The 22111-nt window shown below is 44.8% G+C and overlaps 1 protein-coding gene across 1 annotated transcript; it reads left to right on the plus strand.

Moving 5' to 3' along the window:
• The first annotated feature begins 2051 nt into the window (after window positions 1-2051).
• LOC127238977 (neurotrophin receptor-interacting factor 1-like) lies at window positions 2052-18156 on the plus strand. Its single transcript, XM_051207770.1, is given in 8 exon segments — window positions 2052-2182; window positions 2930-3056; window positions 3872-3967; window positions 12263-12745; window positions 14851-14895; window positions 14898-14938; window positions 15835-15961; window positions 16346-18156. Coding segments are annotated over 8 exon segments (2472 nt in total). The 5' UTR covers window positions 2052-2149; the 3' UTR covers window positions 17866-18156.
• The last annotated feature ends 3955 nt before the right edge of the window (window positions 18157-22111 follow it).

Here is a 22111-nt window from a genome sequence, read left to right on the forward strand (position 1 = left end):
TTGAAAATTTTCTATGTGGCTGAGCATGGTGGTGCACTTTAATTCCAGCAGAGGAATTAAATTGGAATTACAAAGTTGAAGGACAGTCTGGAATATTTGAGACCAAGAATGAATAAATGAATGAAAGAAAGGAGAAAGAAAGAAAGCGAGAAAGAGAGAAAGAGAAAGGAAGGAATCCCATGGAAATACCATCAGAATAAAAGTAGCATGATCTCTGAGTCAATACTAATACATAAAAATTAATTCCAATAAAAATTAAGAACCATGTATAATCTACTTTGTCCATAAGAATAAGCAACATAACCACAGATACATGCAATGCTGTTGAGACCCTATTTAGAAATCTCAAAGGAATACATAAACCCTGGGTGGAGTAGGCTCTAGGCATGAAGAGAACATAAGAATGTCTAGCCCCAAGTAAAACAAGACATCAGTCAGAACAGAATACAAACAGACCCTAAGAATAGACTACAAATAGTATAAGGAATACAATAGAGGTCTTTGTCGAACTGGGCTGTCATACCAGATCATGGTCAGAGACTGACTTCAGATGCCCCCTCCCCCTCCTCAGTAGGATCCAGTCTGCCAGAGGTGAAACCAGTCACCGGTCACTGGTATTACCAGAACTCACATGCTCCCTATGTGTAGGGTACAATTAACAGTGCATCTATTCAGACCCTGTGTGGATATTTACCACTGGTCTCCCTGGGATTGGGGGAAATCCTAGTTCTCTTCCTCACACACCTCTCATCCTCCATGTCCCGTCATCTGCCGGGGAAAACTGGAGTGGACATTTAGTGTGGCCCACCACATACTTCAAGTTGGCCAAGCCCTCTTACATCCCACCTTAACGTTCTGAAACAATACAGCCGTCCCCACCTCCACAAGTCTGGGTGCAAACGCCTGTCTCTCAAAGAAATTTAGGCAGACTTCTAATCCCAATGCTTGTTGACTTTTGTTTCTTCCTCTGTTTATGGGGGAGCAAGATTGCATCCTTTTCTCCCCTCAAGAAACTGTTAAATGAGTTTGTCTTCTACCTCCAGCCCACATACACATACACACACTCACAGTCACACACACGCTCATGCACACACACTCACGCGCACACACACAGACACACACACTCAAACACGCACTCACAGAAACACACACGCTCACACATACATACACGCGCACACACTCAAACACTCACAGACATTCGCTCACACATACATGCACGCACGTTCACACATACACGCACGCACACTCTCTCACACACACGCACGCACAATAACACACACACTCTCTCTGTCTCTCTCCACCCCTCCGTCCCCTCTACACTGAATACAGAACAGAACCTACGTCTGTCCCCGCTTTCTGCGCTCCCCACTCGGGTACACGTCAAGCATCCCTCACCCACCCCTACACCAGCACTTCCTGCCCGGCCCTTGCCCGCCCCCAACTTCCGGTTCGTCCACGCGCGCTCTCTGCCGTTAGTGGGTTCGGCTCTCTCCCAGCCTCGGTCTCGGTGCATACAGGTGCTGGGGCTCAGCGGCCGAGCTTCCTCCTTCAAAACTTTCTTCCTGGGTCTCTGGTCGCCAGCCACACACTCCCAGGGACTTGGGCTTCGCCGCCAACAGGACGGACCGCCGCTCGACGCCCGCGGGGGCGTCTGGGAGTTGTAGTCCGGACCTGCGAGCTGACGCAGTTCGGGGTCGGACCGACGGGCGGGCGCCATTGCGTCTTTGACGTGCGCTCGCTGAGCTGCGAGAACACCCGTCGGGGACAGCTCCCTTCTTCGGTCCCGTCCTTTACAGGCTCGGGAGCCAGAGCCTCCCGGAAGGAGCCGTGCAGTCGTGGGTCCGGACCGGGGCAGGCATCGCGATGTGGGACCCGGTCTAAGGGCAGCGGCCGCGCTGGGGCGCAGGCCATCGGGAGAGCTGTCCCCTCGCGGGTGGAGGGCAGCTGTCGCAGGCGCTTGGGAGCCGGGGACCGGACTCGCTGGGCCTCTCCCCTCCCCATGCGGGGCTGGACCGGTCACGTCCCGCCGAGACACCGGCTGAGGGCGGAGGTGCCGAGCGTCTGGGCGCGTCCCTCAGCCCCCTCTCCCCCTCCCACCCTCATTTCCCCCAGCACGCAGCCCACCCCGCGGGACAACTTCGAGGACAGCATGAGCTCCACGCTCCCCACGGCCTGGCCCCATGTGAGTAGAGGCTTCTTGGAGCTTTTAGTGCGCGGCCCGGGCTGCGGCTGCTGCCAGACATCCGTTCTCGAACACCCTAGAGTTCAGGGAGGAGGTGAAGGACTGCCTCGCTGTCCAAGAGGGCGCTTAGACAGAAAGAAGGAAACGGACAAACCAGTTTCTGAGCTGGGGACCCTGCAGGCCAGGGGGAGGCTTTTCGGTTACATTTATCTAGTGTGGGGGTGTAATGCACGTTTGTGCCACTGCCTGCTGTAGAGGACAGACGGCAGCTGTACGAATCGCTTCTCTCCTCCCAAAATATGGGCCCCGAAAATCAAACTCAGGCTTGGTAGCAAGCGTCTTCACCCACTGGGCTGCCTCGCCAGTTCCTTTCAACTATCTTTTACTATTTTTTTTCCCCCGTTTGGGGATCTGGGGGAGAAACTGACAAGTCTGAGAAGAGAGTAGGCTCGTGTTTAGTTTCCAGCAACCACTTTGAGGAGGTGACAGTGGATTAACAAGAAAAGCGGCGTAGACGGGAACCAGCAGTCCTGTCCCCTGGTTAATGAGAAATGAACAGGTTTCCATAGACTGGAGGTCACACGCGCCCTCCTGAGTAGAGTCAGAGCAATATGCTCAAGAATTCAGACAAAAGAACTTGAGATGAGACCATTAGAATGTTGCTGGCCCGTCGTGGTTAGCCTTCCCACTTCTCTGTCACTGTGGAAAAGGAAGATCCCTGGCTGAACAACATCCTGTGGGTTTTAGGAACCTATGGAGTTTGAAGATGTCTCACTGACATTTACCGAGGAAGAGTGGGCACAGTTGGACCTCCAGCAGAAGGGCCTATACAGGGAAGTCATGCTGGAGAACTACAGTAACATGATTTCAATAGGTAAGGCAGCCTCCACTTTAATAAAAATGTTTGGGCCTTGGGTGGGTGATACACACATGTAATTCCATCCCTCCAGAGGTGGAGGAGGAAGAAGATTGGAAGTTCAGGGCCAGTCTTCTTGACTCTACCACCTCCCTCCTCCTCACTCATTTTTTTGTTTGTTTGTTTTTTAATTTCTAATGTGTAGTGCCACTGAACTGTTTAGGCTTAGACTGGACAGAGCAGAGTGGAAATGTTATGGCAGTGGAGAGCTTGGGAGAAAAGAAAAGGCAGCTTTTCAGTATAACATCGTATGTTTGGCCCAATCTATGTATCAGAGCCCCTGAATACTGGGTAGAGCCTACTTTCAGTGACATTTGCCTGTAATTTTTATGGCACTTTCAGCCTATGAGATGTCACTGTCCAGGAGCTCAGGGATATCATCAAAGATTGTGATTTCTTTATGGTTCTTAGGAATTTTTCTGCCCTCTCTAGTTGCTGCATAGCTGTGGCTCCAAGCTTCATGTCTATCTTTAGGCAGACACAAGAAAAGAAGATAGTCCTGACCAGTTCAGTCTCGGCTGTCATATTTAGCAAAGGAGCAGAAACTTCCCCAGGGTGTCCCCCAATTGAGCAATCTCCCTTTTTCACTTTATGGTTCCTCTGCTGTCTAAGAAACCAAAGAAACCCAACAAAAGGAATGGCCGTGTAGTTGTCCCTGCCCAAGGCTTAAAGTCGTCATATCACAGCACAGGGGGAGGGGGGTAGAGCGCTTCAGCAGGACAGCGTTTCCTCTAAGCAGACTCCCCAAGCCCTGTCTCTTTTCCCTTGAGCAGAACGCCACTTTTCCAAGCCAAATGTGATCTCTCAGTTAGAAGAAGTAGAGGACTTCTGGCCAGTGGGGAGAGAGATTCCTCAGGATACCTTTCCAGGTGAGAGCCAGGCAAGTGGGAGTTGGCGAAAGGGATGGGCCTCCTGATTTCTCTGAGACTAATGTCTTCTCAGTGATAGAGAGCATGAGAACTCAGGGAGCATGTTGTAATTTGTATGTGTTGCTTTCCAATCTGCAGTCGCTTTTCCATGTTGTGGGTGATTAAGCCCAGGGTTTTTCACATGATCAGCATCCCAGACATGCTATCACTGAACTAAGATCTCATCCTCCGTCCTTATTTGGGCCAGGGGTTATAGTATTTGGGGTGTGTGGGCAGAGGTGGTAGTGGTGTTTGTGTTGGAAATTTTGTTGTTTTGGTTTTCTGTTTTGTTTTGAGATAAGGTCTTATATAGCCCAGGCTGGCCTCCGGCCTAATACATAACTGAATTTCTGATCATCACTCTACCTTAAAATTTCTGGGATTACAAACATGTGCAACTATACTGGCTCCTGTTTTTATTTCTCTTCTAGTTTTGTTCTTTTTAACCACTTAGGCATAATGTGTGAATTTAAGCATTTTTAACTTTCTCTTTTGTTGTTAACTATTTTCACTTTGTATGTGGTAGACATATACTGACTCTTGTATTTGTTGGAAACACCATCTTTCCATAGAAGAAATTACTGTGTCATAGTAGAAGCCTCTTCTGTGCTCTCATGCTTTGATCTTTTGTGCTTTTCTTCTGCGGATGCATGCCATAATGCTGTACATTTTACTGTATATTAGTGAACATCAATAAATTTTCATTCCTGTTGTAATTAAAAAAAATAAAATAAAACAATTAGGATGTCTTTGGCAATCTGGTCCTCTGGGTTAATTACCAGCTTACTTGAGTTAGTTGAGAATATCATGCTAGACTATACATTAGATTTGATTAGACTCATATTGTTGCTGTTACTTGTCTTGGTCAATCCTGCCTTGCACAGTTGTTCAGATGAGCCTGTCATCCTGCTACATTCCTTAACATTGGCGTTTTAATTACTTTTCTGCTGCTGTGAGGACAAGGGGAAACATTTGATTGAGGGCTTGCTTACAGTTTCACATGCTGCGTCCATGACCATCACGGTGAGGAGCACAGCAGCAGGTAGGCAGGCAGGCACTGGAGCAGTAGCTGGGAGCTTACATCCTGATCCACAAGCAGGAAGCAAGACAGAGCTCATGATATCTGGGAATGACATGGACCTTTGAAACCTCAAAACCCACCTCCATTAACACATCTCTATCAAGACCACACCGAATCCTTTCCAAACAGGTCACCAACTGGGAGCCACGCATTCAGAGATATTAGCCTGTGGGAGTCATTTTCATTCAAATCACCCAATCTACTCCCCCTGCCCCATAAGCCCATGGTAGTATAATACAAAATGCATTCAGTCCAACTACAAAGCACCCCATAGTCTTTCAAAGTCTTGTGGGCTGGAGATATGGCTCAGTGGTTAGAACATTGGCTGTTCTTGCAGAGGACCTAGGTTCAATCTCCAGCACCCACATGGTTGCTGCCTCACAACCTTCTGTGACTCCAGACTTATGGGATCTGATGCCCTCTGCTTTCCTCTGATGCACTGCACTAACACACACACACACACACACACACACACACTCACAGCCGAACTTAATAATGAATAAAATTTTAAATTAGAATAAAGGAGTTCAAAGTCTCTTAACTGTAACCCCCCTTTAAATGCAAAAGGCTAGTTACATGCTTCCAATGTATAAATGGTATAGAACAGTATATTACCGTTCCAAAAGGGGAACAGTGAGGAAATACTGGACCAAAGCAAGATCAAAACCAAGCACAGCACTTCAAAACCCTGTAATTCCATGTGACTTGGGGCTTGCTAACAGTTTCAGAGGGTTATCCTATGACCGTCATGGTGGGTAGCGTGGCCACAGGCAGGTAGGCATGGTGCTAGAGCAATGGCTGAGAGCTTGCATCTGATCCACAAGCAGGAGGCAGAGCGACAGCTAGCTGCGACATGAGCTTTTGGAGCACCCCCAGTGACTCACCTCCTCTGACAAATCTGCAACTTCTAATCTTTGCCAAACACTTTCACCAACTAGAGACCAAGTATTCAAACCTATGAGGCCATGGTTGTCAGTCTTCTCCAAACCACCACAACCACCGAGCCATCTCTTCAGCCCTTTGTTAGGTTTTTCTTTGCTTTGGACACTGCGTAGTTGCATCATCATATACAAACACGATTCTGGAAGAGTGGATACCTGGCCTGACTTACTAGGAAAAAATGCTAGGTTTTGATGAGCATGGTAGTGGACTCTGCCTTGTCTCACATCACTGTTCATCTGAATGACTAAATATCCATCCAGTACTAGAAATGAATGAAAATCAATAATGCTTCCTCTTTCCGTTGTGGAACCCACCCAGGTGCTCAGTGTGAGTTTTCTCCTTTGAATGGTTAGTGGTAACAGTACATTTAAGAAATGCCTTGCTGTAAGGTTATATTTTAGTATTAATGTTCATAAATGGCTCAGAGATATTCACTGTCTTTGCTGACTTTTGTATTTATGTGTTGGCTATAAAGCACTCTGTGTTACTGGATGCTTCTCTCCTTCCTCCTTTTTCTTCCTCCTCCTCCTTCTCCAGTAGAAGTAATATCAATCAGCCACTGCTTCTGGCACTATTCACCTACCTATCAGATCTCCACTGGTGGCATCTTTGGTGATGACTATTAGCCATAACACAAAGGGACTGGAGTCTCTGACTTAGCACACCCCTTCTCTGGACCCTATTTTAGGACTAGGAGTAGGTAATACAAAAACGTGCAGGGTAAGTTGGCAGAAGACACCTGTCCATATTAGCTGTGATGGCAGTTTGACTTTTCTTGTTGAGGGATGTTGTGACATGGCTTTTAACAGGTCACTCTGGTTGGTTTGTGCAGAAAGAGTGGTCACAGGACAGAGATGGAGAAGGAAGGAGGCTTCAGCAGCATCTAGGGGTGAAACAGTGCCTGCTGGGAGAGTAGTAGCAGGTTTAGGGAGGATTGAGGAGTGTGTTTGACTCAAAGGTAGACTCAGTGGATCTAGGTAAGTAATTAGCTAAACTGGACAAAAAAGCTGCTGAGAATTCCTTGGGTGAAGGAGGCCCTGAAGGGATTTCCTGTGGCTGTTTGTCTGTACTCTGTATGTTTACTGCAAGCATTCATTTGTGGTCATGGAGACTGATCCCAAGGCCTTGTGTATGCTCTAGCACTGGGCTGCGTCCCCAGCCTTGCACTGCAAGAAAACCTTAGTCTGAATTTTTGAAATTAACATATTTTAAAGGTGTAAGCTATTTTAATAAGGAGACTTGGTTTTTCTTTTTCTCTCCAGAATGATATAATGTTGACTAAAACTTTACACTAACCAGGTAACAAACTACCTAATAGCATTCACCTTGAAAGTTCTTTTTAAACTGTGCCATGTCTAAGGAACTTTAGATACACCCAAGGAGGTTTGCTAAGCTAATCAAATGCACTTGCTTGAACTTCAAGTGGTCTGTGTAGGAAATAAAAATGTGAGATTTTAGAATGTCATATATTACTACTAAATGAGATAATTCATCTCCACTAGTCTCCCAACAGTGGTGTGCTATGCCTCTTATTAATGCACAAAATTGAAATTAACTCAAATGCTGGGATTTTTTTTTCCCCCCACAACTTAGCTTGCATGCCTCTCCAGTTTTCCACCATAGCTAGAATGACATCATGGAATGTGGTTGTTGAAGTAATATGAGAAAAGGATAAATTCTAAGACAAATGTCACTCATCCTCAAGAAATCTTTGAATTGAATAAGATCTTGTGAGGGCTTGGGAAAATAAATTAGGTCGTGCTTGCTGGGTGGTGGTGGTGCACACTCAGGAGGCAGAATCAGGTGGATCTCTGTGATTTCAAGCCCACCCTGGTCTACAGAGTGAGTTCCAGGACAAGCAAGGCTATACATAGAGATGCATACTCTATCTCAACCTCCCCACCCCTCCAAAAAAAAAAAAAAAAAAAACAAAACAAGTTTGGACTCATATTTTCAGTTGTCCTTTGGCTATTCAGAAAAGCACTGCTATATATGTTCCTCAAATGGAACACTTGAAAGTTAACTAGTCTTAACAATTAAAAAAGCAATGCTTAAAAGAGATTATGAGCCAGGCATGGTGGCACCTAACTTTAGTCAAATCACTTGGAAGGCAAAAGACACCTGATCTCTGTGAATTACCGTGCAGGCTACCAAGGTAATATTGTAAGACCTGTCAAGAAATTTAAAAAGGAACAAGAGAGAAAGGGACTAACTAGTAAATGAATAACTCATAATCATAGGAGAGCCTCCAAAAATGACTTATTTTTCTTTTGTGTGTATGCTTATTTTGCCTGTGTGTACATCTGTGCACTGTAGGCATGTAATTCCCACAGAGATCAGAAGAGGACATCTGATTCCCTGGGAGTGGAGTTACAGATGGTTTTGAGCCATCATCTGTGTGCTGGGATTGGAACCCAGGTCCTGGAAAAGCAGCCCTGGCTGTTAACTGCTGAGCCACCTCTCCCCCGAATTTGATATATGTTGTCAACTTAGGAAGTGAAGCAGGAGCTGGGCAGTGCGGGCATTCACCTTTAATCATAGCACTTGGGAGGCAGAGGCAGAGGCAGGTAGATCTAAGTGAGTTTGAGGCCAGTCTGGTCTGCAAAGCAAATTCCATGACAGCCAGAACTGTTATACAGACAAACCCTATCTCAAAAACCAGAAAGAAAAAAAAATTAAAAAATGAAGCAGGAAGTTGTAGGGAGTATGGTTTTTCCTTCCGCTGCCAGTCTTGTCCCACCGCACCAGCCCCAATTAACACACTGAGACTCTGTATTTGATATCATTCTGTTGGCCCGTTACTAGTTTCTTATGGGCTAGCTCTGTCTTAATTATTAACCCATTTCCATGTATTTCCACGTGGTTTCACCTACCGGGGACTGGGGCAGGCGTCTGGTTTCCTGGTCTTTCCTTGTTGACCCCTCCTTACTATTTCCTCCTTCCTCCTTGTCTCCTAGTCCCGCCTATCTTCCTTTCCTATTGGCCAACAGTGCTTTCTTCATTAACCAGTATGAGAAACATATTTACAGAATGGCATCTCCTATCAGGAAGTGAACCTGATGAATATGATTGTGGCAACACTTTCAAACAGTAAACCGGTTTATACATATATTTGAATTGTCATTACAAATGTCTTCTCTTTTGTTTGAGAAAGAAGCAGATACTGCTCAATTTAATTCTTTGTATGCCTAAAAGGATGTCCACATGCTAGAACAAGCATATCGGGAGAATGAAGGAAATAATTACATGAAACTTTAGAGTACATATGTAGAAAATGAAGGAATTTCACTTACACAGAACTCTGAGAACACAGAACTCTGAGAGTTCAGAGCCTTACAGGTTTGTTTCAGGGTCTAGAATCTAGAATGACTATAAATTTTGGTTAGAACCTAGTACAGTGGTGTGTTTATATGGTTGGTTTTTGTTCAAGAACACATTTTCTTTTAACTCATGTGTTTGTGTTCTGGCATCTTTGTATAGTGTGTGGGGATGTTCAAATAAACAATGTGCAGTAAATGTGCTTAGTATGAGAAAGCCCAATTTCATCTCACCGTGACCTCCTTAACTATTAGAAGGCTAAAACGATATCAATCTATAAAGACATGGATGAGAGTCTTTGTGTGAATCTTTCAGTCTCTGAGAACTCACTCTAAGAGAAGAAATCTCAGAAATATGTTTGGAGCAGGAACAGCTTCTGACCTAAGTTAGTCTTGCCTTAAGAAAACTCCCACTAGACACCCTCCTCAGAAAAACATAACAATTTTGTGTTTGGAAATTTTCTTAGCCCACACACTAGCATCTGAGAACTCTGAAATCATGAGGATGTGCCTGGTGTAGAAACTGTTCACATGTAGCTCTCTGATTTGTCTTCGCAGTCTTACCATACATTCTGAAGAATGTAATCACTAATAGGAAACCACTGAGTGTTAAAGAACTTACTGATGGCCATCCCTGGAAGCTTCAGTAGGAGTCCTCATTGTGTTCTGGATCAGAGGACTCATATGGGCAAAGACTGTTTGGATGTATTCTGTGGGGGAATCATCAGCTTTAACCTCGACATTATCTGAGAATGGAAAAAGCATTCAAACTGGAGAAAGGATTACGGTGCTTAAGAAAGAGGAAATGTCAAAGGTCATAAAAACACAAACTGTATACAATTTGAAGAGTACAAATTTACAGCTGTAGTAAAGCAATTTCTAACTTCTCTATTCCTGTTATCTGACCTAAATATTAAATGATATGAATGAGAGCAATAATCATTACTACAGTCCTATCCATTTCAGTTTATTAGTAATGTGATTTACTAAGTAATGGAGCTTACTAAGGTAATACAGAGTGAATAACTATCTGAAGAAATCACAAAAACCAAGGGTATATCTTCAAAGAGAATTTCAGTGTGAGTCCAAGCTTTGAGGGAGTAAAGGGAAATTTTGAGGCAAAGAGTATTAAAAGACCTGAGGGTTCAGAGTCTTATTGGCTTGTTTGAGAGTCCAGAATCCAGAGTGAACATGTATTTGGCTAGATCCTAGGTCAGTAGTGTGCGTTCATGCTTTTCTGATTTTTGTTTAAGAACACATTTTTTTTTCTGGGACTTTTGCATACCATCTGTCTGTCAATCTCAAATATGTATATCATAATTCTCTCTAGCATTTACACTTATAATTTAGGGTAACTGGAAAGTCTGGAATACATTTCAAAGACCAATGAACAAGCATTGAAGCAAACATTTATGGGGGGTGATGAGGAGATATCCTCTGAAAAAGTTAAAAATAAATAAAATATTTTTTTTGAAGCAAAAAACAAATAGCTAGGCCTGGTGTTGTTGGCCTATAATCCAAGCTAATTGAGGATTTGAGACAGAAGCATGGGTTCAAGGCCAGTCTGGGTAATTTAGTGAGCACCTGTCCTCAAATAAAAAGCAAAAAGGAAAGGGAAGATGTAGCTTTGTTGGCAAAGTATTTACCCAACATGCACAAGGTGTTGGGTTGAATCCCAAGCACCACATAAAACAGGAATGATGGTGGATTCCTGGAGTCACTGAACTAGGGAGGTAAGTAGAACATCCAATTTTTTTTTTTAGGAGGGGGTCCAGACAGTGTTCTCTGTATAGTTTTGGAGCTTCTCCTGGCACTCACTCTGTAGACTAGGGTGACCTCGAACTCCCGGAGATCCACCTGCCCCTGCCTCCCAAGTGCTGGGATTAAAGGAATGCATCACCACTGCCTGGCTAGAACATCCAAATTTTAGTCTTCTATTACAAGAAGTTTAAGACCAGCCTGAGTGGCTGCCCTGTCTCCAAAGAGAATGTGAGTCCTCTTTGCTGTAGCTCAGTAGTTGAGCACTCCTTTGGTGTGGGCTAGGCCCCAGACAGAGAAGGAAAAAATCAAACATGCAAAATGCAAACAACTGATGTACAAAATAAAACATGAGTTAAAACTCTGTACAGGAAGGGAGGGAATCTATGCAGATACTCTGCAATGTGTATAACTTAACAATAGTACTTTGTAAGAATGAGCCAGCTCCTCACATTCTGAATAAAACAGTATTTGTGCTCTTTGAAACATGTATATGGAACTAGGTCTCAAGTATCCCAGGTTGGCCAGAACTTGCTATGTAGCCAAGCTTGACCTTGAACTTCCAATCTTTCTGCCTTTATTTCCTACATGCTTGGGTTACAGGTGTGCATTGCATTGCCTGGTTTTAATGTATTGCTGAGGATTTGAACTCTGCGCTTCCAGAATGCTGTGGAATTTTCATTTTTCTTTTCCTTTCCAGAATGCTGTGGAATATCCATTTTTCTTTTCCTTTTTTAAGATTTGTTATGTACACAGTGCTCTATCTCCATGTGTCCCTGCAGGCCAGAAGAGAGCACCAGATCTCATTATAGATAGTTGTCAGCTACCGTTGGGTTGCTGGGAATTGAACTCAGGGCCTCTGGAAGACCAACCAGTGATCTTAGCCTCTGAGCCATCTCTCCATTCCCAGCTAGGTAATTTTCTATCAGCTAAGCTACATACCCAGCCCTGTTGCTATTTATTTATTTATTTATTTATTTATTTATTTATTTATTACATTAATCTGCCCTTGTCACTCTGATTGGCCTTGAACTGGATACGTAGATTTAGCTAGAACCTTAGCAGGGATCCCCTCTTGCCCCTGGCTCCCAAGTATAGCAATTATAGGAGTGTGCCACCCTGCCTAGCTTTAGCTCTGGTTTTGACTTTGACTTATAGGATCTTCTGGGCCTTCTCTGGATCCTGGAATAAAGTCCTTTCCTGATGAGAATCCCTTGATGAAGATCAAGGTTGTTGAGGTCCTTACACTGAACAAGGATGTAGCTGGTCCCCGGAATGCCCTTATTCAGTCCCTCTATACTGAAAGTGGAGAAGACCTGAGTCCAGGTAACCTCAAGCCAGTTCAACAACCGAGCAAGCATTTGACTGACAGTGAAGTCGCTCACCAGAAGTTCCGCCATTTCCACTATGAAGAGTCAGATGATCCCCAGGAAGCTGTGTCTCAGCTTCGTGAGCTGTGTCAACAGTGGCTGCAGCCCAACATACATTCAAAGAAAAGGATCCTGGAGTTGCTGGTGTTGGAGCAGTTCCTATGTGCACTGCCTGAGAAGTTGCGGGCGTGGGTAGAATCACAGCACCCAGAGGATTGCCAGGCAGCTGTGGCCCTGGTGGAGAATGTAACCTCGGTGTCTAAGGAAGCTGGTGAGTGCCATGGGAGGGTGGGGTGAGAAGCTCTGTGAAGGCTTTGTGGAGAAATGAGGAGTGCGGGAGGGTTGGTCCCACTGCAGCCCACAAACTGCTGCGTCTTCCACATATTACCAGGTCAGAGCTAATGGAAACCTAGTGGTTGGTACCCAGCCCTGTTCTCTCAATGGAAACCTTCCATGGGTTTCAGTGGAAGCTCACAGATGCAGTGCTCTGTTTTATTTTGTTTTTTTCCATTCTCTTGGGATTCCCTGACACAGAGCCAGCCTTCCAGTTCTTTGTAGGGGCTATGAATAAAGTTGTAACTAAGCAGGACTCAAGTTCCTTGAGCCTGTGGTCCTGCAGAACAGATGTGATACGAAAAGTGATTACACACGTGACAGTACTAAGGCGGTAGAATGGTCAGGATACTGGTGGAGTTTATGGATGCTGTTTTTGTCGCTGATACCTGTTATGTCTAGATGGTGACGAAAGGCAGGATGGGTGTGCCAATAGGCCATAAGGCAAGAGGTCTGGGTAGCCTGTAGAAGTTGAGAAGGCAAAGAATGGGCTCTTCCCTACGTCTGAAAGAGCATAGCCCTGTTAAGGTCTTGATTTGGGGCAAGTGAGGCTGGAACCAGAGCTCTGGTCTCTGGACCCTTAATATATTTTGTCGGACCTAATGGCATAGGCTTATTATCCAGGATACTCAAGAGGACACAAGTCACCAGTTCAAGGCCTGCCTGGGCTACAAGTGAGTTCAAATGTGAGCAGTTTATTACAGCTCTGCCTCAAAATAGAACATGGTTGGAGCTATCATTACAAGTGGGACACTACCTAGGCTGCACAGCATTCTTGGTTGAATGCTCAGAATTTGGGAGTCAGGTGCAGCTAATGACAGTTAACTGGGTGTATAACTTTCCTCAGAAGCTACGTTTAAAATCCTGTTCGTGATCATGCATGCCTGTAACCACGATATTAGAGTCGGTGGAGACAGGAAGGTCACTAGGGTTTGATGGCCTCCAACCTGGCTACAAGTTCAATGAGAGATTGTGACTCTACAGAATACAGTGAAGAGGGATGGAGCAGGACACCAGACGTCCTCATCTGACCTCAGCATACACCCAAACACACATACACCCAAATGCACAACATGTATACCTCATCTACAAACACCAAAAAAGCAGTAGTGCTTATGAGATGAAATTGCGTTTACCCTATGTTTAACATGTCACAGACTGATGACCCTGACCTTTCACAGACCCTGAGAAAACTATCTGTGGTCAGTGGACTAGTTGGGATTCTTTGATGTCACTCACAAAACCTAAAAAGTGGCTCCAAGAAGAATGAAAGTTACTGGAAGAGTTCCAGGATGTCCTGACTCCAGGAATGGAACGTCTATGCCTAAGAGCTTCAGTGAGCACTCAGCTTATCTCAGTTGGCTGCATTCAGCTGGCTTCATTAAGGCTTCCAAACACAAGATTTCTCTTCCCTAAATGTTCCAGCAAAGTCTATAATTGTTCTGAAAGCCTGTGGTCTCCGGTATCCACCAGAGTCCATTTACAATGGTGACGTGGTAGCATGGTAGACCAGCCTGAGTCACATCATCTGTCCCATGCTAGCTAGAACAGAATCAGCATTGTGAAAGCCCGTGGAGCATGTGGAGGCACAGGAGGAAGGCCAGACCTTAAGGAGTCCTTGGGAGAGCTGTCAGTACTGGCCAGGAACATTGAAGGTGACAAGCACAAAATGGGTACACACCCTGTGACCAAAGAAAGCCTTCTCCCAGGCAGCAGAAGGGAAGGGGGTCCCCGTGCACAAGATAAGGGCTTGCAGAATAGAAACTGACTTTCCCACTAAGAAGAAAGTATGGGAGCTCATTGCCTTGGAAGCTAGAGCTTGAAACTGATGCTGGAGGGCGAAGGTGACAAAAGTTGTCAGTATTGGAAACCCCAGTCCCTCGGTGGTCCATGCAGGGTGTAGGTATTAGTTACCCATTGTGAAGAGGTCAAGGTAGAATGTCAAGGGACGTGGATATGCACAGCTCGGGGTGCAGAGACTGGCAGATCTGCCTGCTTGAGGGCTACCACCCCATTGAGCCCTTCATGTGACGTCTTCTGCAGCTCTGCCTGCCTGTCATAAGGAGGTCACTGATGGACTGAAAAGAAAAGCAAGGACATGGCCACCTTACCAGTTACTGTACCACCTGAGGTAAGTGAAAACCGTTTGTTCCTTTGGTCATAAGGGGCCCAACCCTAAGATGCCCCTTCTACACTGAGCCTTCCTGAGGCTTCACACAAGACAGGCAATTTTAACCTTCCGAGTTCTTGGGGCTGAGTGGAGTTCTGCAACAACCAAAGTGTGAAGGGCAGCCCTGCCTCCTGTCATTGTGACCTGGCCATAGAGAAAGGAAAAGGCAGGAGTAAGTGGACCAAGGCTGATGAACATGAGACCCAGAGCAACCACAGGTGGCCTGTATCAGCCACATTGTACCCGGTTAGAATGAGAGAGCTCTTGTCCTTCAGAAACGCTCAGCTGGGGCTTAGCACAGCTGAGATCTATCTCTGAACAAAGTAGGCGATGTGCATGTAGCAAGATTAGCCTGCTGGCTGTAGGATATGGTGTGTAAGTGCATTGGCCAGTGCTGCTTGCCCTGTAAGTGGTTTACATTGGCCCAGGCATATGATTGAAATTGTTGACTCATGTAATGAGCAGTCTAGAGTAGGCTTCCAGTAAGGGTGCTGCCTGGGAATGGGAAGAAACCGATGGATTAATCCCAGACTTGCTGCTCCGAATTCTGTTTCTGCTAAGGCAGGCTCTCCTCAATATCTCCCAAATCCAGGCAAGTTGGTAAACTGGGAGAGTCTTCTTTTAAGAATCTTTAGGGGTTCATAAAAACTACAATAGCATAGATGAATGTTCCACATAGGTCAGACCTGTTGGCTAAGGTAGATCTCTTTTGGGCTCAAAAAGTTGTCGTCTCTGAGCAAACCACCAAAGCAGTGGAGGCCTTCTCTGGTATAATGTCCCAGTGGCCTGGGACTTCTGCCCCCATTGCCTGGTCTTCTGCCCCCATTGATAAACACCAGACTTTTATGACATTACAGGAGCCAGTGACCTTCCAGGATGTGGCTGTGGACTTCAGTCAGGATGAATGGCGGCTACTAAACCCGATGCAGAAGACTGCGTATCATGATGTGATGCTGGAGACCTTGGGCAACTTGGTCTCTGTGGGTAAGATCATGCCTACATTTAGAATGCCACAGGGTCCCTCAGGTCTCGTTGCTCTACCCATTGTCAGAGTAGAGGGTCAGGGTCTCTTACTCTGTCTAGGACCTTTACCTAGAACTGTGTGTGACCCTGTGTGGGTAGGAACCTTGAACACAGAGGCATCCTCAGGCTGGGTTTCCTGGGGGATGAGAACGCTCCTTGCCCTAACCCAACGTCTTGGTCACCAATTCAATTGTCCCTGGTTTTGCTGCTAAACTGTGTGTCAGTCATTCCGTAGACTGAATGACTATTTGAGGAGAGGATGTAATCTCATTTTTTAATACCATTTGTTAGACTGTCATTCTGGCACGTTTAATGACAGTATGCTTGTATTTTGGTTTCTTTCAGGGTGGGAACAAACATCGGGAAAACAAGAGTTAACTCCAGAATTTCCCAGTTTTGTGGTAAAACCAGTTCACGATCCAAAACCAAAAGATTTCTCAAGTTTTGATACAAGTATGTCACGAGATGAGGTCCAAGGAATCCATATCATAAAATCAAGTCAGGGGAAGACTGTACAGAAAACAGGCCTCCCTCAGGAGCTCTGTGAAAGCTCCACATCTCAGGGGCAAAGTAAGCTGCACACAAGCCCGGGCTCACTCGATGCACTTCTTCCTAGAAAGCACCTGAATGTAAAAATTAACCAGAGGGGCTTTGGAAAGAGGAAAGCCAAGGAAAAAAACATTCCCATTACACGAGATTCACCCAGAAGAAGTAAGCAGAAGGGCTATGAGGGGCGGCAAGTCAGAGATGGCAGCAATTCCAGGATGCATGGTTCTTCTATGCAAAACCACTGGCAGGGCTCTGAGCAGAGTCAAGCTGGGGACAGCAAAGATCCCATTACACTTCTAGCACCTGCAAAGCTTTACCAAAAAGCCACTGGCTCTGACGGGGGTAGCGTCGGGGACAATAGCCATGCCACGGCACCTGATGTAAATATAAAAATTCACAAGATAGTCACCAGGCAGGATAAAATTGGGGAAAGCAATTCCATGGCACAAGGTTCATCCATAGAAAATCATCAGATGGGGTCTGAGGCTGAAAGAGCCAAGGACAGAAACAGTTCCTTGGCACAGGCTTCACCTGTAAGAATTATCCAGAAAGGCTGTGAAGGGGGGAAAGTCTGGGGAATGGGGAATTCCTTCAAACATGTAAGAACTAACCAGAAGGGTTCTAACAGTGGAAGAATTGGGGAAATTAGTACTTCCTTAAAACACACTCCCCATATAAAAATTCGCCTGAAGCCCTCTGAAAGAGGGAAAGGCAGGGAAATCAACACTTCCATTAAATACAGTCCGCATGTGAAAGCTTACCAGAGGGTTTCTGAAGGGGGCACTGCAAGGAAAGCCAACAATTGCAACAAAGCTGCCAGCCAGCAAGCTCAGCAGATATTTTTTATAAAAATCCACAAGGGGAGCCAAGTTTGCCGCTGCAGTGAATGTGGTAAACTATTCCAGAATGCTAAGTATTTCTCTGTCCATAAGAAGATCCACACGGGAGAAAAGCCTTACACATGCATGGCCTGTGGGAAAGCATTTGTTCAGAGCTCCTCCCTCACTCAGCATTACAGACTCCATAGTGGAGAGAGGCCATTTGAGTGTTCAGAGTGTGGAAGGGCCTTCAATGACCGTTCAGCCATCTCTCAGCACCTGAGAACTCATACTGGGGATAAGCCTTACCATTGTCAGCACTGTGGAAAAGCCTTCCGCCAGAGCTCACACCTCACCAGGCATCAGAGAACTCACACTGGGGAGCGCCCATATGTGTGCACCAAGTGTGGGAAGGCTTTCACACAGAGTTCACACCTTGTTGGGCATCAGAAAACACATGGGATAAAGTTCAAGAAACAGGTCAAATCTCAGTCCTAGTGCCTTTCAAACCACTGCCTTTTCAGCCTTGAGATGCACTCCGCAGACATTGAGTAAGGAAGAGTCCCACACCTGAAGGGCAGCTCAGGACACCACCCAGCAAGCATGAGTGAAACTATCAGGGAGTTCTTAATTGCTTCATTTAGTCATTAAAATATGAAACTTGAAAGCGTTCCTAAGTTAAAAAGCCAATTACCAAAAACTGCACTAATAATTATATGCAAGGCCATGTGTGAGTGACAAAGCCCAAAAGAATGTGTAGATAAATAAACTAATTGTTATGAAATTTGTGTTTCTTGCTGTAATGGTTATTCTTGGTTGTGAACTTGATTACATCTGGAATTAACTAAAGCACAAGCAGCTGGGTACATCTGTGAAGAATATTTTCTTAAATCTTTTTGGGGTGGAGAGATCCATCTACTTTTAATCTGGACCAGATCTACTACTGGCAGCCTATGTAAAGAACATAGAAGAAGGAAATTTGCTCTCCTTTGTTCATTTTTCATTGGCACTAGAGATTCTGGGGTTTTCACAAGGCTGACTAGGCATCCAGCCTTGTGAACTGAACAACTAATGGATTCTTGGACCTTCTATTGGTAGACAGCATTTTTGGACTAACTGGACCACAGCCTGTAAGTCATTTTAATAAATCCCTGAGTATTAAGAGAAAACAAAGCAAAACATTCAGATCTGTTACTCTAGAGAACCCTAATAAACCTGCTTAACTAAGAATATTTTGATCTGATGTTTAAATGAGCAACATTAAAACAAAGTCTTGCCAAACAGTTCTACCTGCTCTATGCAAGGCTGGAGTCCTCGGGCCCCAGGTTCCAGGTGAGTTGGGCAAACAGACCATTTCTTTATTTAGGCCACTGTGATGGAATGGTTCATTGTACAGATGGCAGGAAATCTAGAACCATTGAAGGCCCAGAAGTCCCTAGTGAATCCAGATGTACATGGGAATTTCCTCCAGTATTTACAAGGGAGACAAGTTGTCCCAGCTAATTGCCCATTGCTAAGTTAAACAACACCCTGGCAACATCAGGGCACGTGATTGCTGCTCTCTTCCAAGCTTGATTTTTAAAAAAAAATTCCAGGTTAGAAGAATAAAACAACTAGCAATATGGCTCACCTGGTAAAGGCGCCCATCACCCAGTCACCTGACCTGAATTTAATGTCTATTACCCACGTGGTGGAGAGAGAGAACTGGTTCCTGCAAGTTGTCCTCTGTATGCCATGGTGTGCAGTCACACTAAATAAAACTATACCAACTCTTCGGGGGTTGGAGAGATGGCTCAGAGTTTTTGTTCTTGTGTAGACTGGTTCCTAGTATCTGCCTTTGGAGATTCAATTCACCTATAACTCCATCTCCAGGGCAATCCAGCAACTTAGCCCCTGCACATGTACTTACCCATACAGGCACACATAATTAAAATAGATTTATTTTTATTTTCCAGTGAATATTTGAGCAACACAAATTGGACTTGCTTTTATTTGTTTTTTTGTGTGTGTGTGTGGTGGGGGGGAGTTTCTTGAGGGTGGGAGACAGACCTGAAAAGTGGATGTGATCAGGATACATTATGTGAAATTTCCAAATAATAAAAAATACTATGTTGGAAAAAGAAACTCCAAATCACATACAGCTCAGTTCATCCCTTTCTTCATGGCTCCACATTGCTCTTCTAAGTTCTTTATAACATATGCAGACATCTTAGAGCTGGGGTTGTGGCCCAGTGGGTAAGCATGTGCTTTGCACATAGGAAGCTGAGTTCAATTACAGCACATGTGTTCATGCACACACGCACGCGCGCGCGCGCGTGCGCGCGCACACACACACACACACACATACACACCATATAAATGTATGCAGGCCCTGTGCTTGTATCAGTCTCTGTGAGCTTATATGGCCTTTACTTATTCAGTTCATTCAGAGGATCTTGTTCTCCAGGAGTCCTCCTTTCTCTCGGACTCTTACAATATTATTATCTACTCTTCCACAGGATTTCTTGAGCTCTAAGGGGAGGGATTTGATGGAGAATTCCAGTTTAGACTCTCAGTATAATGTGTGCATGCGAGTCCATCTTTTTCCATCCACCACTGGAGGAAGCCTCTCTGATGACTGAATAAGGCACTGAACTATGAGTATGGCAGAATATCATGACGAGTTATTTTATTTTTTTAGATCCATAGTGTTTGATTTTTATCTTAGGACTCTGGTCTATCTAGTCTTTGGTTCTTGGTTTGCCAAGCAGGGTCATCAGGTTCAGGTATGGGTTCCTTCTCATGGAATGGTCTGTAAGTCAAATCAGACAAGGCTGGAGTCCTCAGGCTCCAGGTTCCAGGTGAGATGATGGTTTGACTGTTATAAGAATTTGGAGGAAATGTCATTCACAGATTCTCATGTGTGTTGTATGTTATTTTGGGTATATGGGATGCATCAAGGAAAGACTAAAGCCAGAGAGATGGCTGAGCTTGTGAAGACATCACTGCCAAGGACTATAACCTGAGTTCCATTGCTGGGACTTACACAGTGGAAGGAAAAAAAAACTGCCTCCCCAAGCTTTTCTTTGGCCAGTACATACATTGTAGGTGTACACACACACACACACACACACACACACACACACACACACACACACACACACACACAAATAAACCAATGATTCAATAAATAATTTTAAAATTAAAAAGATTGACAAAGGATGCTTCCTGTCAATATTATTGTGCTGGAAGCTAGACTCATCAGAAAGGAGGGAGCCCTAAGTGAGAAAATGCCTCCATAAGACACAACTGTAGGGCATTCTCTTAATTAGTGATTGATAGGGGAGGGCCCAGCCCATTTTGGTTTGTTCCCTCCCTAGGCTGGTGGTCTTGGGTTCTACATAAACTCAGGCTGAGTAAGCCAAGAGAAGGAAGCCAGTAAGCAGCTCCTGCCTCCAGGACCCTGCCCTATTTTGTCATGTCTTGACTTCCTCCAATGATAGACAATGATCTCGTGTAGTGTAAACTAAATAAACCAACTCTTTCCTCCACAACTGGTCAAACTGTTTCATTGCAGCAATAGAAACCCTAAGTGAGACAGTTATAGTCAAGAAAGATGGACAGCAACAAAAAAAAAAAAAAAAAAAAAAGAAAGAAAGAAAAGAAAGAAAGAAAGAAAAAACCATTCCGTGTGCAATAGGACAGTGTTTTACAGGAAAGATTTGATTCAGGTGGGAACGGTAAGTAGACAATGATGGGGATACTGAAAACAAAACAAACCCCACAAAACTGGATGCCAATGAGGCAGCTCTTTGACCATCAGATACTTCAGATAATTTTTTTAAAAAATGTGTGAGGTGTATATTTAAAAGTTTACTTGTTGAAATCCTAGAGTCCAGTTGCTGAGAGGGAGGAGCAATAATACGAGCAAAGGGGTCAAGACCGTGTTGGAAAGACTCACAGAAACAGCTGACCTGGGCCAGTGGAAGCTCACTGACAGCTGGGAACATGCGTAAGACTGAACTAGGCCCTCTGAATATGGGTGTCAGTTGGGGGACTTGGGCAATCCATAGGGCCACTAGCAGTGGGACCAGTTTTTATCCCTAGTACATGAACTGGGCTTTTGGAGCCCATTCCCCATGGAAGGATACCTTGCTCAGTCGAGATACATGAGGGAGGGCTTTGGTCCTGCCCCAAAGATGTGGCAGACTTTGGTGATTGCCATGGAAGGCCTCACCCCCTCTGAGGAGTAGATGAGGGGTGGGGTAGGGATGTTGTGGGAGGACTGGGATGAAGGGAGGGGGAGGAAACTGGGATTGATACGTAAAATAACACTGGTTAAAAAAAAAAACCAAAAACTTACCCATTGCCATGGAAGGAGTCATATCACTCTGCCCCTTGACTCTCAGAAAACACTCTGCTGCTACTAAGTCTCTGTGGATTCCCCTAGTCCGGTGACTTTGTTAAAGTGGAATCATATTATGTCACCTTTTGTATGTGGCTACTTTCAGTTCATAGAATATTTATGTGAGTCAGACATATTTTGACACATACAAATGTTTAAAAACTGTTTCATCTCCTTCTATGGGCTATGATGAATAAAGATCCTATTAGCCCACATATGCAAGTTTTAATTAAATATCCATTGATGTTATCTGAATGTTTCTGCCCCCTCAAAATGCATGTGTTGTTATTTAATCCCCAGCTTAATGATGACATGTGTTGTAAGAAATGCACCATTTGATAATTTCAAGGCTATGTGAAT

Source organism: Phodopus roborovskii, unplaced genomic scaffold, assembly GCF_943737965.1.
Source record: "Phodopus roborovskii unplaced genomic scaffold, PHOROB, whole genome shotgun sequence".
NCBI lineage: Eukaryota > Metazoa > Chordata > Mammalia > Rodentia > Cricetidae > Phodopus > Phodopus roborovskii.